We start from the raw sequence: 16168 nt of genomic DNA on the forward strand, positions 1-16168 counted from the left end.
TACTGAACTGCCTTGCCTCAATTCTAAGCATCGCATCTGGAGAAAGCCAAGCACCACTAATCACAATGTCATTCTAATTGGTGGTGGAAGGAGCATATTGTGGGGTTATTTTACAGTAGCAAGGACTGGGGGACTAGACAAGGTTGAGGAAAGATGAATGGAACCAAGTACAGAGATATCCTTAATGAACATCTGCTCCAGAGTGTTCTGGATCTCAGACTGAGCTGGGAGGTCATATTCCAACAGGACAATGACCCTAAGACCAAAGCAAATGCAACACAGGAGTGGCATTGAGTCAATTCTGGGAATGTCCTTGAGTTGAGCCCGGACTTGAACCCAATCAAACATCTCCTTAGACCACTGAAAATAACTTCCCACTGACAGTCTCCATCCAACCTAAAAGAATTTGAGAGGATCTGCAGAGAAGAATGGCAGAAACTCCCCAAAGCCAGAGGTGTGGAGGTTGTTCCTCAAACCCACGAATAGACTCCGGGCTGGAATCGCTACCAAAGGATTTTAACTAAATATTAAGGAAAGGTTCTGAATACTTGTATTTCAGTTTTTTAGCTTTGATAAATTGGCAAAAATGACTGAAATCCTGCTTTAACTTTATCATTCCAGGGCATTGAGTATTGTTTGATAAGGGAAAAATAAATTTAAATTATTTTAATTAATAATCTATACACCCTGGGGGCTCTGTTATATGGGTTGGAGATGGTGGCACTAAACAGAAAGCAGGAGACCGAGCTGGAGGTGGCAGAGTTAAAGATGCTAAGATTTGCATTGGGTGTGACGAGGATGGACAGGATTAGAAATGAGGACATTAGAGGGTCAACTCAAGATGGAAGGTTGGGAGACAAAGTCAGAGAGGCGAGATTGCGTTGGTTTGGACATGTGCAGAGGAGAGATGCTGGGTATATTGGGAGAAGGATGCTAAGGATAGAGCTGCCAGGGAAGATGAAAAGAGGAAGGCCTAAGAGAAGGTTTATGGATGTGGTGAGAGAGGACATGCAGGTGATGGGGGTAACAGAGCGAGATGACGAGGACAGGAAGATATGGAAGAAGATGATCCGCTGTGGCAACCCCTAACAGGAGCAGCTGAAAGAAGAAGAAGAAGAAGAAGAAGACACCCTGGGGGCAGTTTTCAGCAATCTCCACCTGAGGGTCAGGACAGTCAATTTTTCATTAAAACCTGACACATAACTTCTCACATATGATAGAATCTGTATTTGTGTCAAATGAAAACATTCCTTTACATAGAAACTGGCACTAAACTAGGAAAAAATAGGCATTAACTGTAATATTTTCAAATTTTTGTTTTCTGATACAGTATATCTCATGTACAAACAGCACCGGAGTAGTTTTTTCACCTGTGAGGTCTTCCCAGACATGTCAACTGTACCAGTCTACATTTCCATGATGAGAACATAAAGAAATAAACCAGGGATTCCCAAACTCGATCCTGGAGACTCACTGTGGCTGCAGGCTTTTGTTCCAACCAGATTCACAATCAGCGATAATAATCGATAACAACTGATCTCATTTAATTAGTCAGTCTTTTTTACTCTTCTCTTATTCTGCATTCAGAAAAACGCAATAGTATGGATTTTACATTTATAAGACATTTAGAAATATTTCTATTTTTTTCTAAAGTTATAAAGGCTTAACTCTCATTTGTTGTTTTTCTATTATTTTCCCCTTTTTCTGTGTAGTTTGCTCCCTTCTTTTAACCCTAATAGTGACACCAGCATAGCAGACACCCAGGATGATGAAAGCAGCAATGACTTCAGTGTCAGACCCGCTAATTAGTAAATGATCAATTAAATAACCAGAACACTGGGAAAAGTAGAATGAAAATTAGGTTGAAAATACTATTAATAACTTAAAAAAAGCTGACATATTCCCCATATAACTGCTTATTACATTTTAATAAAAATCTTCCAAACTTAGTTTGTAATTTCTACATTGACTCCAAAACACAGAAACTGGGAAATAATGACTGACTTAATTAGGTTAAGAGTCCAACAAAAAATGGAAGGTGGTTGGAACAAAAAACCTGCAGCCACAGGGGGTCCCCAGGATGGAATTTGGGAATCACTGACATCAACAGTTACAGCATTTGGCACCATTGGCCACCCACCCCTGTCCAAAACCCCTCCAAATGGGGATCCAGGTCCAGATCACTTTTATTTCACATAAAACAGTGAATCATATAAAAACTCTGAACCCCATCCCCTTAATACACCCTTACACCCAAGAACCTCCCTACCCCACCTACACATTTACATGAAGCTGTCTGTATTGTTTGCTCCATCTTCTGACTGTGTATTGTTTCATTCCACACACCCTCAGCTGTGTCTCATTATGCCCATATATGGACATCTCCATATTATTGGCCGACGTCAGTCGCGGCCATCCAATGGTATGAGGTTTTCCGAGTGTGTGACCTCTTGAGTCAGAGCTGATGACCAATGTGAGGTGGTACTTGTCAAAGATGTCCTGTGCCTCCTCTTATTTGGAGGATATCTCATGATTAATGCATCATACAGTAATGTGCTTGGACTCGTTTTGATCAGGAGAATCTACTGTAAGGACTGGTGCATCACTTTTAGATATTTGTTGTTGTTTTGTGAAGTAATATGTGAGAGCGCACGAAAAATCAGAAGAGCGGTGTAATGCTGTTTCCGGTTTTCAGCCTGTAACTTCCGTTTGCTCAGTTGGTTGGAGGGTTAATTGCATTGGATGAATTCGATAGGTCAGGACTTTCTAATTGATGCGTAACACTTGCATATTCCTTATATAGAATAATAACTACAATTTTTTTTTTCAAATATTTTTATGACGGTGGGCGGCACGGTGGTGCAGTGGTAGCGCTGCTGCCTCGCAGTTAGGAGACCGGGTTCGCTTCCCGGGTCCTCCCTGCGTGGAGTTTGCATGTTCTCCCGTGTCTCGTGGGTTTCCTCCGGCGCTCCGGTTTCCTCCCACAATCCAAAGACATGCAGGTTAGGTGGATTGGCGATTCTAAATTGGCCCTAGTGTGTGCTTGGTGTGTGGGTGTGTTTGTGTGTGTCCTGCGGTGGGTTGGCACCCTGCCCAGGATTGGTTCCTGCCTTGTGCCCTGTGTTGGCTGGGATTGGCTCCAGCAGACCCCCGTGACCCTGTATTCGGATTCAGCGGGTTAGAAAATGGATGGATGGATGGATTTTTTATGACGATTTATGAAACACCACACGTATGATTTCATACCAGTCAACTGTAAGTATTGTAACAGTTTGATTACTGTCACTTGCAAACAACGTATTGTTTGTGTCAGTGTGTTGCATAGTTCACCTGTATGATATAAAGAAAGATTTTTAAATGATCGCTCGTCCCGGCACTGCGCCACTCAGGGTGTAAGAGGGTTGATTCCTGTCTTGGACCCAATGCCCCCCACCTTGACTTGTCAGGTTAATTTAAAGATGTAGACAGATGACAAAGTAAATGGATAATTGTCGTTTCCTTTCTTTAATCCAAAATGTATGCTTTTGTTAAATGATGATTAGTGGTGCATTTTTAACAGTAATTAAAGTATAGTATACTGGTCTTGTAAACAGAAGAGTCCTTTATGACAATCATCCATCCATCCATCCATTATCCAACCCACTATATCGTAACTACAGGGCCATGGAGGTCTGCTGGAGCCAATCCCAGCCAACACAGGGCACAAGGAAGGAAACAAACCCCAGGCAGGGTGCCAGCCCACCGCAGGGCACACACACCCACACACACACACCAAACACACACTAGGGACAATTTAGAATCGCCAATGCACCTAAACTGCATGTCTTTGGACTGTGGCACGGGGAGAACATGCAAACTACATGCAGAGAGGACCTTATAACAATCAACTGAACTAAAATAAATTGTAAAGTCACAGCAGTGCAGTGGTTGGCTCTTCTCTCTCACAGAGTCCCAGCTGCGAGTCCCAGGCCTGTGTTGAGTTTGCACATTCTCTCTTTGTCTGGGTGGATTTTCCTCTCATGTCCCAATAACATTTAGGTTAGGGTAACTGGTGATGCTGAACTGGCCCAGTGTGAGTATTCTCTAGGTGTGCAGTGTCCACAGATGAACTAGCGTTGGGCTGGTTTCTGCCTTACTGGGACAGACTAGTGACCCTAAACTAGAAGAAGTGTGTTATAAAATGAAAATTGAAAAACTGACACCAGCTTCAAGTGACTGAACTAGACAACTGCTGTATTAGAAATGTAATAGTTAGAATGAGTTATGGAGGGATGGACTGAACGACAGGCACCAGATGCAAATAACTCTGGACTGAATAAGAACTACGCTAGGAAATGGATGGCTGGATGGTCTGAATTATAGGCTGCAGGTCCTAGAAACTGTGAAATCGGCAACAATTCAAAAAATAGGAAGGATAGATGAACAAAATGAATAAATGAAATGCTACCAGGCCGTCAGTATTGACCTGCTCTCTCCATTTTTCTGATTTTTTTATTCATCATCTATCATTCCTCTTGTTTTCTTACTCTTTCGTGACTTCCTACTGTCCTATCAATTGTATGATGAGACACTACAACATGGTTAACGCATACAAATGGCAATAAGGCAGAAAGGAAAGCTTTAGATAAGCACATACTCACATGTTTGTGTACATCTTCACCGATATCAGTGCTGTTCTTCAGGTATGCAGCTACAGAACTGCTAAGAAGCTGATTAAACGCCTCCACGCTGGGAGCTAGACCTTGTGGAAGAGGGAAAAAAAAGATAAAACACGAATAAATGAGCTTGAAAAGTAATCTTACACTTCATAAAAAAGTTACCTGCTAACTCAGCTTGTGAAATCCAAACCAGGCCCTTGTGTTTGCTGCACTGAGTCACTTGATTGTACCTGAGCAAAATGACATTTATGTTTCTGACTCAATCATGGCTTCATAATCTGACATTGTTTGCAAGTGAAACATGAGAGATTACCACAGTTCACCCCCAGGAGACGCTTATGAAATGTCACATTGACAACAATATTCGAACACTTGAAATATGGCTCTGGTGCATCCCATTCTATTGTTCATCATTGGGATGTTTCTACGACTTGTCTGGAATCCACCCGAGGCCAATTCAGTTGATCAGACATGATTAGGAAAGGCTCACACCCGTCTATAGAAGGTCCCATAGTTGAGTAAAAACCAAACCATGTGGTCAAATGAATTCCCTGCAGAACATAGAGATGGGATTCTGTTGAGGCACAAAAATGTCAGCAGCATTGAAAGCTCCCAAGAGCACAGTTCATTCAGATGGTAGGGTCAGAATTTGGCGTCACAACACGAAAGCATGGATCCATCCTGCTTTGTATCAATGGTGGTGTAATAGTGTGGGGGATATTTCCTTGGCACATTTTGTGACCCTTAGTACCATTGAGCATTTTCCAGTTCACAGCCTACCTGGGTATTGTTGCTGACCATGTCCATCCCTTTATGACCGCAGTGTGCCCATCTTCTGATGGCTACTTCAAGAAGGATATCACAAACTGGATTATGTGAATTTCCCCTTGGGATTAATAAAGTATCTATCTATCTTAAATCTTTACACTGGCTCCCAGTTAAGTTCAGGGCAGATTTCAAAATCCTCCTTTTAACATATAAAGCATTAAATGGCCAAGGTCCAGCTTACTTGTCTGAACTTATCATGACTTACAAACCTGAGCGCACATTAAGATCTCAAGATGCCGGTCTGCTTAGGATTCCAAGGATTAATAAAATAACAGTGGGAGGTCGAGCTTTTAGTTACAGGGCCCCTAAACTGTGGAATGGTCTTCCTGCTTCCATAAGAGATGCCCCTTCAGTCTCAGCCTTTAAATCCCGGCTGAAGACTCACTACTTCAGTTTAGCACACCCTGACTAGAGCTGCTGATTAACTGTACATACTGCATCTCTGTTGTTAGTCATTAGCACTAAAACATAAGTAACATGATAATTATATTTGAATACTAACCCTCACCTATTCTGTTTCTTTTCTCAGTACCCAAATGTGGCAATTGGTGCCACGGCCCACCTGCCAAGTTGTTTGCCTGCCTATGGTAAAGTCATCCCTGATGGAGGATCACAGGAATCATGGGAAAGAGGGGTCCTTTCATCGAACAGCGTTTCAGCCGTGGCATGGCCAAATGGGGAGGCAGCTAGATGAATGAGGTCTCCAGGACTCTAAAAATATCCAAACCTAATTATTTCATATCATCTACTGTTAAACCGTACTTCTAAAATTTTTATTATTATGCTGTCTTAAGGAATTGTTCTGTTCTGTATATTGTATTGTATTGACCCCCTACTTTTGACACCCACTGCACGCCCAACCTACCTGGAAAGGGGTCTCTCTTTGAACTGCCTTTCCAGAGGTTTCTTCCATTTTCCCTACAAGGTTTTATTGGGAGTTTTTCCTTGTCTTCTCAGAGAGTCAAGGCTGGGGGGCTGTCAAAAGGCAGGGCCTGTTAAAGCCCATTGCGGCACTTCCTGTGTGATTTTGGGCTATACAAAAATAAACTGTATTGTATTGTATTGTATTGTATTGTATTGAATCTATCTATCTATCTATCTATCTATCTATCAAAGCTCAGATCATCTCAAAGTGGTTTCTTGAACATGACAATGAGTTCACTGTACTCAAATGGCCTCCATTGTCACTAGATCTCAATCCAACAGAGCAACCATTTTTGGACGTGGTGGAACAGCAGACTCATATCATGGATGTGCAGCTGACAAATCTGCAGCAACTGTGTGACACCATCATGTCAATATGGACCAAAATCCCTGAGGAATGTTTCCAGCACCTTATTGGATCTCTGCTATGAAGAATTACGGCAGTTCTGAAGGCAATAGGGGTGTCCAACCTGATACTAGCAAGGCCAGTGAGTGTATATGTTGTGTCCATGTAAACTGGGCTTAAGATTCATTTCTTTAATAAAGCCAGTTAAATTATTTACCTATAAAGTCTAATGATACCCACCATGCTGTATCTTTATTTAATTGCTTCAGTGAGATTTAACAGCACATGGGTGAAAACGTCTAATCTTTAAAATCTGAGGAAGCAGACGTTCTTTTAGTAGGTGGCAGTTTAGCACATAGCAAGCAATTCTTTCTGTTCTAAATGCAGCCTGTTGCCATTTATGTTGGCCATTTATCACTCTACAGAAACTATGCTGTCAAATAAAGGAAAAAAAGGTAATCAGATCTTTTTAAATAAAATCAGAATTAAAAAAGAGACATCATAGGGATTAGCACTTTGTCTGCGCACAGCAAAATAGGCTCTGGTGTAACCACTGGGCCTCATTATCTAAATGGGTCCACATAAACGCTTGTTAAATCCTCCAGTGTTTGGAGAGACTCCTAAAGCGTATGACCGAAAACTACATCATGAAGACGAAGGAACATCTATCCATCCATCATCCAACCCGCTATATCCTAACTACAGGGTCACGGGGGGTCTGCTGGAGCCAATCCCAGCCAACACAGGGCGCAAGGCAGGAAACAAACCCCGGGTAGGGTGCCAGCCCACCGCAGAGACGAAGGAACATTAAAAGGAAATTAGGGATATGATTATTAAAAAGCCTTAAATAAGTAAAGAGGTAAAAAACACTTCCTTGTGTTAAAAGTCCCCCAAAGCTCGCATGCTATCATATCATACAACAGTAGGTCAGCACTGAACACAAATGGCAGTAACACTTTCTCTTCATGCTCTTGAAATGGCTATACAACCCCTAATGTTCCTGTTTCTAGCCACTCCTGTTGCCTTGAAGATTAAATGAAAAACCAATATAGTTCACACACAGAACTGATGAGAGTCCCCAAAGCCACAACAGGGTGTGTAAGCAAAGCAATTATGTTTCGTACGCGATAAATGGCATGGCACACACATAAAACCAGTACAATGCTCAAACGTAATCGATCTATCCTGTAGTGCACACTTAAAACCAACAGAGTTCATGCGTGAGACCGACATACAGTATTACCCAAATGCAACCAGCATAAGACATGCATGAAACCAATAAAGTGTACACACAAAACCACTGCTAGATCAGCAGACCCGTAACATAAGAACGTGAGCCAGGGCTGGATTAACCATTAAGCAAAATAAGCCTGTGCTCAGGGTATCATAGGAAGGGGGCACCACAGAAATTTTCCATTAACGATTTTTCCATGGATCATATGGTGTAAAACTGCAAATGGTGCAGCTGAACCAGGTTTCACAAAAGAGGGCTCCCACATTAAATGAACAAAACTACATACAAATAAATACAATAATAAAAATAATAATCAAATAGTAACAATAGAGGTTAACAATATATATTAATATTCAGAAAACAATAAAATCAGAATCTGGTAACTGCCACCAAGGCTCACGTGATCATTCTTGGCTTGGTCATGTCAGCCATCCTGTTCAGTTGTCCACTGAGAGGGAGTGCAGCTCATATATATATTGGGGCATCAAAATCTTTTTAGTGCTTAGGGCCTCGAAAGGACTTCTTAATATGCCACTGACACAAACCCAAATAGTTAATACAGAAACCGATTCAATTCACTCACAAACCAATAACAAACGCACTGGAACCAGTGATATAGAAGTGCAAATCAGTAGAATTAATATGCAAACCAGTAGTATACATATAAAAACCAATATATAGCAGTTCATACACAAACCCATAAAATATGAACACAAACCAATACAGTTCATATGAAAGAAACCAGAACTGCCTGCACTGTGAAGTATGCAAGCAAACCGATAGTAAAAACTCATAAACCAACAGTGTTCTCGTGAAAGCCAACAGATTACGCACAAAAATACAAGACTGATTGGCCCCTCAAACTGAACTCTTGAGTCAATGTTATGCTGTATTTCATTTTATTTAAAAAAAAAAAAAGATTGCACAAATCTTAAACCCTATTGTTGCTTTGTCATTACAGGATACTGAGTGTTTGCTTGATTTGGGGAAAACTGAACTGAAATGATTTTAGCTCAAGACTGCAACATAACAAAATGTGGAAGAAGTGAGGGGTCTGATTGCTAAACAGTGTAATTCACATCTGTCTATTTGATGTAAAGTTCCTGTCTATCTATTATATTGTGCCTTTCTATCTATCTATTATATAGTGCCTTTCACTTCTATCTATCTATCTATCTATCTATTATATAGTGCCTTTCATATCTATCTATCTATCTTATAGTGCCTTTCACATCTATCTATCTATCTATTATATAGTGCCTTTCACATCTATCTATCTATCTATTATATAGTGCCTTTCACATCTATCTATCTATCTATCTATCTATTATATAGTGCCTTTCATATCTATCTATCTATCTATCTATCTATTATATCATGCCTTTCCTATCTATCTAGTGCCTTTCACATCTATTTATCTATACCCTATATAGTGCTTTTCAAATCTGTCTGCAATATAGCAGTGCCTTTCAGATTTACTTATCTATTTGTATTGTATAGTGCCTTTCTTATCTATCAATCTAATTTTCAGGTCAGCAGTTCTTCTTACAGACTCTCAGTGTTGCAGTAATCCAGCTATACCTCACACTTTGTCACAGTGCTCAGCCTGCTTTGCTACATGGCTATCTCTGGTCAGACAGTTACATCACTACCTCCATTGACAGCATTCTCCAGATCACCGCCAGCTCCTGAGGGGCCATGAAGTCTAGAAGACAGCGATTCAAGTCGTGTGACGGCATCTTCAAGGCGCTCCACCAACCTCTGGATCTCAGCCATCGTGTTTCGTCTGTGAAAGAAAAGCAGAAGACAGATATCTGCTGAGAAGATGCATCTTGTGTTGACCCTTTGAAATGTTAGTTTCTGGTCAGTGAGAGGTCTCTGTGGTCCAGCAGACAAACTTTTAGTCTGAACATCCTGATGAACAGAAAAGGCTGTTTTTGCTTTGTCATTCCAGGGTATTGAGTGTTGCCTGATGAGGAAAAAAATAAACTGAAATGATTTTAGCATAAGGCTTCAACATCGGGAAATATGAATAAAGTGAACGAATCCACAAAATAGAATCATAATCCATATAGAATCCACTTCTTCACTAGAAAAAAAAATTAAAACCCTTCTTTTATTTATTTTTTCCAAACAACTTCTCAGTGATCTGTTTTAAAATTATAGCACTCAAAATCTTATGAAATGTATGCATTGTATATAAATATAAACCAATCAATCTTTCAGTACTTCTGTCAAAATGAAGAGATATGTGCAGCTGATTCTGTGGTTAATTTAAAATGTCAGCCTGTTACTGCAGCTACTGCTTGCTCAACAATCTGCTGGCTCGCGCTTGCTCATTTATCCTTTAAAATGGTGTTATGCTGTGATGTGTGTTTTAAATAAAAGGCTGTTCTTGAATTTCTTGTGGTGGTAAAACAATCATTAATGAAAATTCACAGGTGGTTAAGCTGTGCACTGAAGATCCCATAAGGTAACTGAAAGAATGGCGGCTCCAAGTGCAGGATTCATAGTGACACAAGAAAGCAATTCATGCAAGACGGTCCATTGAGATTATAGAAAAAAAAACAAGGAGTGCAACAAAAATAGCTAGATACCCCATCTATAATAAATTACTGTTTGTAAAAAACTTTGTGCTGCAAGTCTTTCTGGCAACTTTCTTTTTTGGCTGTTGTGAAGCTTCCCAGCAACTACTGCACATATCAGAAAACAGATGAATACAGATGAAAACAAAAATATAAAGAAAGAATGTTCCAGCAGGATGATGGGATACTGAAGACCACCAGACAGATGTGTAGTTTGCCAAGCTCTAAGTTAAAGAGACAATTTCAGCATTTCCATGTGGGACCCCTACTGAGCTCAGCCATCCGTATCCAGTTAATTCATCATTTGATGAGCCATTAATTACAGCAATTGCCCCCCACCCATACAACATTGCCATGTTATTTAAAATTAAAAATAACAATAATTAAACAATTAACACTAACATAAAAGATTTTCAGCTTACATGGGATCCCTTTGGGGTGATGCAAGTTGTCCCGCATGACTGGGCCTTCAAATGTTTCAAGTGTCGGGGTGTCTCCAAATGAGCTGCAGCCTTTGTAAGCTGCTCTAACAATTATACTCGACGTCGACTAATCATAACTACATTATGACAAATTAGAACTTTAGCTATGTCAAATGTAAAATATACTTTTGATTGATAAGAACATGGAACTTGAGATATCTGCAGTATATTTAGGATTACTCAAAATGAGAAGTTGAAGCTTCTACAATATACGTAAAATTATTACAAGATTTTCCTCTTTTACTTCTACAAAGCTTTTAATCAGAAATATATAAAAATAATACAAAAAATATATCACCAGTTCAGAAAGAAGTATGCAGTTTTAAATGCTGCTTATTGAACATTCGCTCTCTTGGCAGTAAAGCTGTTTTGGTAAATGATATTATATGAAGTACAAAATCTGATCTGTGTCTTCTCGCTGAAACCTGGCTTAGTAAATGCGACACTGTCCCCCTAGCTGAGGCGTCACCAGATGGATACTCGCTCCTTCATAAGTCTAGAGATTCTGGTCGAGGAGGAGGCCTTGGAATAATTCATTGTAACAAAATGCAAATCACGTCTAAAAATTTAGGCAACTTTACATCCTTTGAGGCATTCATTTTAAATATTAAAACAGATTCCAACACAATTATAGTGCTAGTCTACAAACCACCAGGGCCATATTAATTGTTCATGACTGAATTTAGCAAACTTTTATCTGATTTGGCTATAAATTATGATCAGGTAGTACTGACGGGGGATTTTAATGTACACACTGATGTGGAAACTGACACTTTTAGCAAATGTTTTACTTATTTGTTAAATTCAGTAGGATTTTGTCAGAAAGTCAAAGGTCCAACTCATAATCATAACCACACATTAGATTTAATTATAACTAAGTTGAAATTCAAAATTTAAATATTACTCAATTAAATGAAGTTATTTCCCATCACTACTTAATTACATTTGATTTAGTCCTGCCCTTGCCAACGCACTCACAGATTAAAACAAAAGACATTGCGACATCTAGATTGTAATTCTGTTTCATAATGTATAGATACTTTGAGTAAGTCAAGTATAATTGTGGAAAACCATTTAGATCAGTTAACATCAAATGTAAAAGTGGAATACAATTTAGATCAGCTAACATCACATTATAATGTGACTTTGAGAGAAACAAAAATGATCAAAGTACATAGAAACTCTCCCTGGTTTAATAAAAACACTCGTGCTCTTAAATTAGAGTGTCAAAAACTGTAGCACAGAAGGAGAACAACAAAGCTACAGGACATGTCTTTCAAATTGCATGGACAGAGAGTGTTAAAAAATATAAAAAAGCTCTCTTTAAAGCTCGCTCAGAATACTATTCTACAATAATAGATGGCAATAATAAAATTTCCTCAGGTACTGTTTAGAACAGTTGCTAAATTAACAAATTGGAATTCAGATCAACAGTGCAAAATACCATCAGATATTAGCAGTACAGACTTTATGAACTTCTTCAATGAGAAAATTAAAAATATAAGATCCCAGATCTGAGCATCACAATACAAATCACATACTAGCTTAGCAGACCCTGCCTCACATTGCATTCAGCACTTTAGTAATTTGAATCCTGTAACTGAGCAGGAAGTCTTAACTTTAATTTCTAAAATGAAGCCCACTACTTGTTCCCCAGATCCAGTGCCAACAACACTAGTAAAAAGTTCAATGGATGTTCTTGCAGCGCCTGTTCTTAGCATTATCAATAGTTCATTATTGCATGGCACAGTACCTGATGCACTAAAAGTGTCAGGCATTAAACCATTACTTAAAAAGTCAGACCTAGACCCACACATACTAAATAACTATAGGTCTATTTCAAATTTACCCTCTCTCTCTAAAATACTTGAAAAAGTAGTCGCCAATCAGCTTCAGTCACACCTTACGCATTACAATTTATTTGAGAAATTCCAGTTTGGTTTCCGCACTGGTCATAGTACAGAAAAAGCACTAACACGGGTTGTAAACAACATTCTGATATCCTTTCATGAAGGAAACTCTACTGTAATTATGTTGTTAGACTTAAGTGCAGCATTTGACACCACTGACCATTCTATATTACTGCACAGGCTAGAAAATGATGTTGGGCTTACAGACACTGTGCTCGCTTGGTTTAGTTCGATTCCATTATGTTCAGAAATGTGCTGACAGGACTACATTATTATACACAGAAGTGAGAAATGGTGTCCCACAGGGCTCAGCACTGGGACCTTTACTGTTTTCACTTTACATGCTTCCACTGGGATCTCTCATTAGGAAACATCATGTTAATTTTCACTCGTATGCAGATGACACCTAGTTATACTTTTCTTTTAGATCAAATGAAGTTTCTCTGATGTTGTCTTTAATTAGTTGTGTTAATGAATTAAAGGAGTGGATAGATGAGAACTACTTGTCTTTAGACACCGATAAAACAGAGATGTTAATTGTTAGAGGGAATGACACTGATTACAACAATATTCTGTCATCGTTTAAATCACCATTTATTTTACTGAATCAGCCCGCAATCTAGGAGTTATCTTTGACTCTAGCGTGTCATTTAAAGCGCACATTACAAAGTTGTCCAAATCATGTTTCTTCCATCTTAAAAATGTTGGGAAATTAAGGTGCTTTCTAAATAAACAGGATTCTGAGAAATTAATTCATGCATTTATTTCTAGTAGGATTGACTACTGCAATGCGGTGTTCACAGGCTGTTCAAACTGTTCTTTATACAGCCTCCAGTTAATCCAAAATGCTGCTGCAAGAATTATTACAAGATCAAGAACAACATACTGTGCTTATCAAACACTTGAAATACGGCTGTTGTTACCAAAAATGTTCATATATTTTGTTCAAAGCATTATTGCTCTTAAGTAGTTTACAACCTCTACCTCTTAACATGCATCTCTGAGTTAATGTTTGTAGCTACAGTATATACAGTACGCACATACTCATAACATTTATAACACTCACATTTAGATAGATAGATAGATAGATAGATAGATAGATAGATAGATAGATAGATAGATAGATAGATAGATAGACTTTAATCTTAGTATAGTTGGCAGGTAGATATAGTAGATAGATATTTTTAGGTCTCAATCTAACCCACTTAACTCAGAAGAGGGTCATGGGGGAACTGGAGCCAATCACAGCTAGCATACGGTACAAGCAGGAGCTCCCCCTGGGCAGAACACCAGTCCACCACAGGGTGAACACACACACACACTAGGGTCAACTTTGCATCGCCAATTCCCCTAACCTTTGATGACTGTGGCATGAAACTGGAGCACCCAGAGGAAACCCACCCAAACATTGGAGAGAACATGAAAACTACATGTAGGTAGAACGTACAAAGAGATTGGATGGGCCAAATTTTTCCCTCCAGCTATACAAAGAAAACCGGAGGTGTGGGAATATTAATACATAAAACATTTGTAGCATCAGATGTAGAATCTGATGGTGAAGGGTGCTATTGCATGGTGATGGGTACTTTATTGAAATCTAAAGTAATTTTGATAAATATTTTAAAGACATGCTAGCGTCAAAGGTAACACGCTGATTCACTAAAGCTAATGTTGATTCTGACTATGTGATCCAATATTGTTACAGTCTGCATCATTCCCCCTAATATATAATATACTTTTGTTAATTATTTTTCAAATTTATGTGTCATTTCTGTTATGTTTGCTTTTTATGTAATATTCGTGTACTCTTTCCTTAAATACTTGTTCATTTCTTGTACTTTGAAAGTGCAGCCCTGAGGAGGCGGGGCCACCTTGAAATCACTGCCACTGGCTCCTCCTTCTGGCTTTATATTAAAATCAGAGCGAAGGTTCCAGCAGTGGATCATCACACACTAGGGTCAACTTTGCATCGCCAATTCCCCTAACCTTTGATGACTGTGGCATGAAACTGGAGCACCCAGAGGAAACCCACCCAAATATTGGAGAGAACATGAAAACTACATGTACTTAGAACCTGGGATACAAACCTGGGTCAAGTTACTTTAAGGAAGCAATAATACCACTGTGCCACCATGTCGTACCCCTGGTAGCAGAATGACATTACCAAAATAAAGATAAAAAATAAAAACAATGGAAAAAAACAAACATTTTCACAAAATCGGAATAAAATAAAATACTAAGCTTCACAGCATAAAGAAGATATCATTAGCACCTCATTTAGGAGGTACTCTTTACAAATAACTAACATTTGGCTCCTCCATGACCCTGTAATGGAATAAGTGAGTGTAGAAGATGTTTTAATAGATGGAACAAAGGATAAAAATATGAGGTTAGCACCAACTCTTTTAATTTTTAGGTTATACAATATCTCAAAACTCTTTAGTTTAAAGACAGACTGAAACAACTTTATTCACAGCAGCCTAATACTGAAAATTAATCGTAAACCTGAAATCTCCTACTGCTGACAAACAAAATAGGCACAAAGTGTAAATATAGTTTAATCTGAAAACAGAGGTAAAGTCAACAATGAAACTATTTCATATATAATCCTTATATTCATTTCTAATTAATATTGGACTACAAATGTACGGCTTCTGCTTTGCATGTACTTTTCTAAAAATGCACTGCTCTCTCGCTGGCAGCTAGCAACCACACACCTGTTAAATACAAATGACTTGTTCATTACATTTAAATGTGACAAGACTCAAAACGCATTAGAGTTTCGGCAATCAAGACATTTTCTTCATAGTTCAATTAGTCTTGACTGTACAAAATATTAAAAAATGAAACAGAAATGAAATTCAGAAGATGGTAAGTCATAAAGTGAGTCTGTAGCTTTCTTGTGATGCACACTGAAGATGAAAAGAGGAGTTGTGGGCTCAAAGACAGCTGATCAACTGCCAAACTAATATGGGGGTGGAGTGGAATTAAAACATGCATTATTAATGAGACATTTGGACTATTCTGTACTTGATTACATACAAAATAATTTAATATTTCCATCTTATGTCACAGTTTGAAACAAATCTGTAGATTATAAAATTTATCACTATGGTTAGTGGATAATGGTGGGTGAAAACGCACTTCTGCAGCAGGGCTGTCAGCACACTTTATAAAGGGTACTTTTTCAGTGACAACCTG

The 16168-nt window shown here is 38.8% G+C and overlaps 1 protein-coding gene across 1 annotated transcript in view; it reads right to left on the reverse strand.

Moving 5' to 3' along the window:
- cap2 (cyclase associated actin cytoskeleton regulatory protein 2) overlaps positions 1-16168 on the reverse strand; it is a 143116-nt gene that overhangs the window by 114011 nt on the left and 12937 nt on the right. Inside the window, exons 2-3 of the mRNA XM_039736722.1 lie at positions 9643-9776; positions 4641-4741 (exon numbers count right to left, since the gene is read on the reverse strand). Coding sequence (XP_039592656.1) covers positions 4641-4741; positions 9643-9766 — 225 coding nt within the window. The 5' untranslated portion in view covers positions 9767-9776. The remainder of the gene's footprint in view (positions 1-4640; positions 4742-9642; positions 9777-16168) is intronic.

The sequence above is a fragment of the Polypterus senegalus genome, chromosome 15, assembly GCF_016835505.1.
Source record: "Polypterus senegalus isolate Bchr_013 chromosome 15, ASM1683550v1, whole genome shotgun sequence".
NCBI classification, from domain to species: domain Eukaryota; kingdom Metazoa; phylum Chordata; class Cladistia; order Polypteriformes; family Polypteridae; genus Polypterus; species Polypterus senegalus.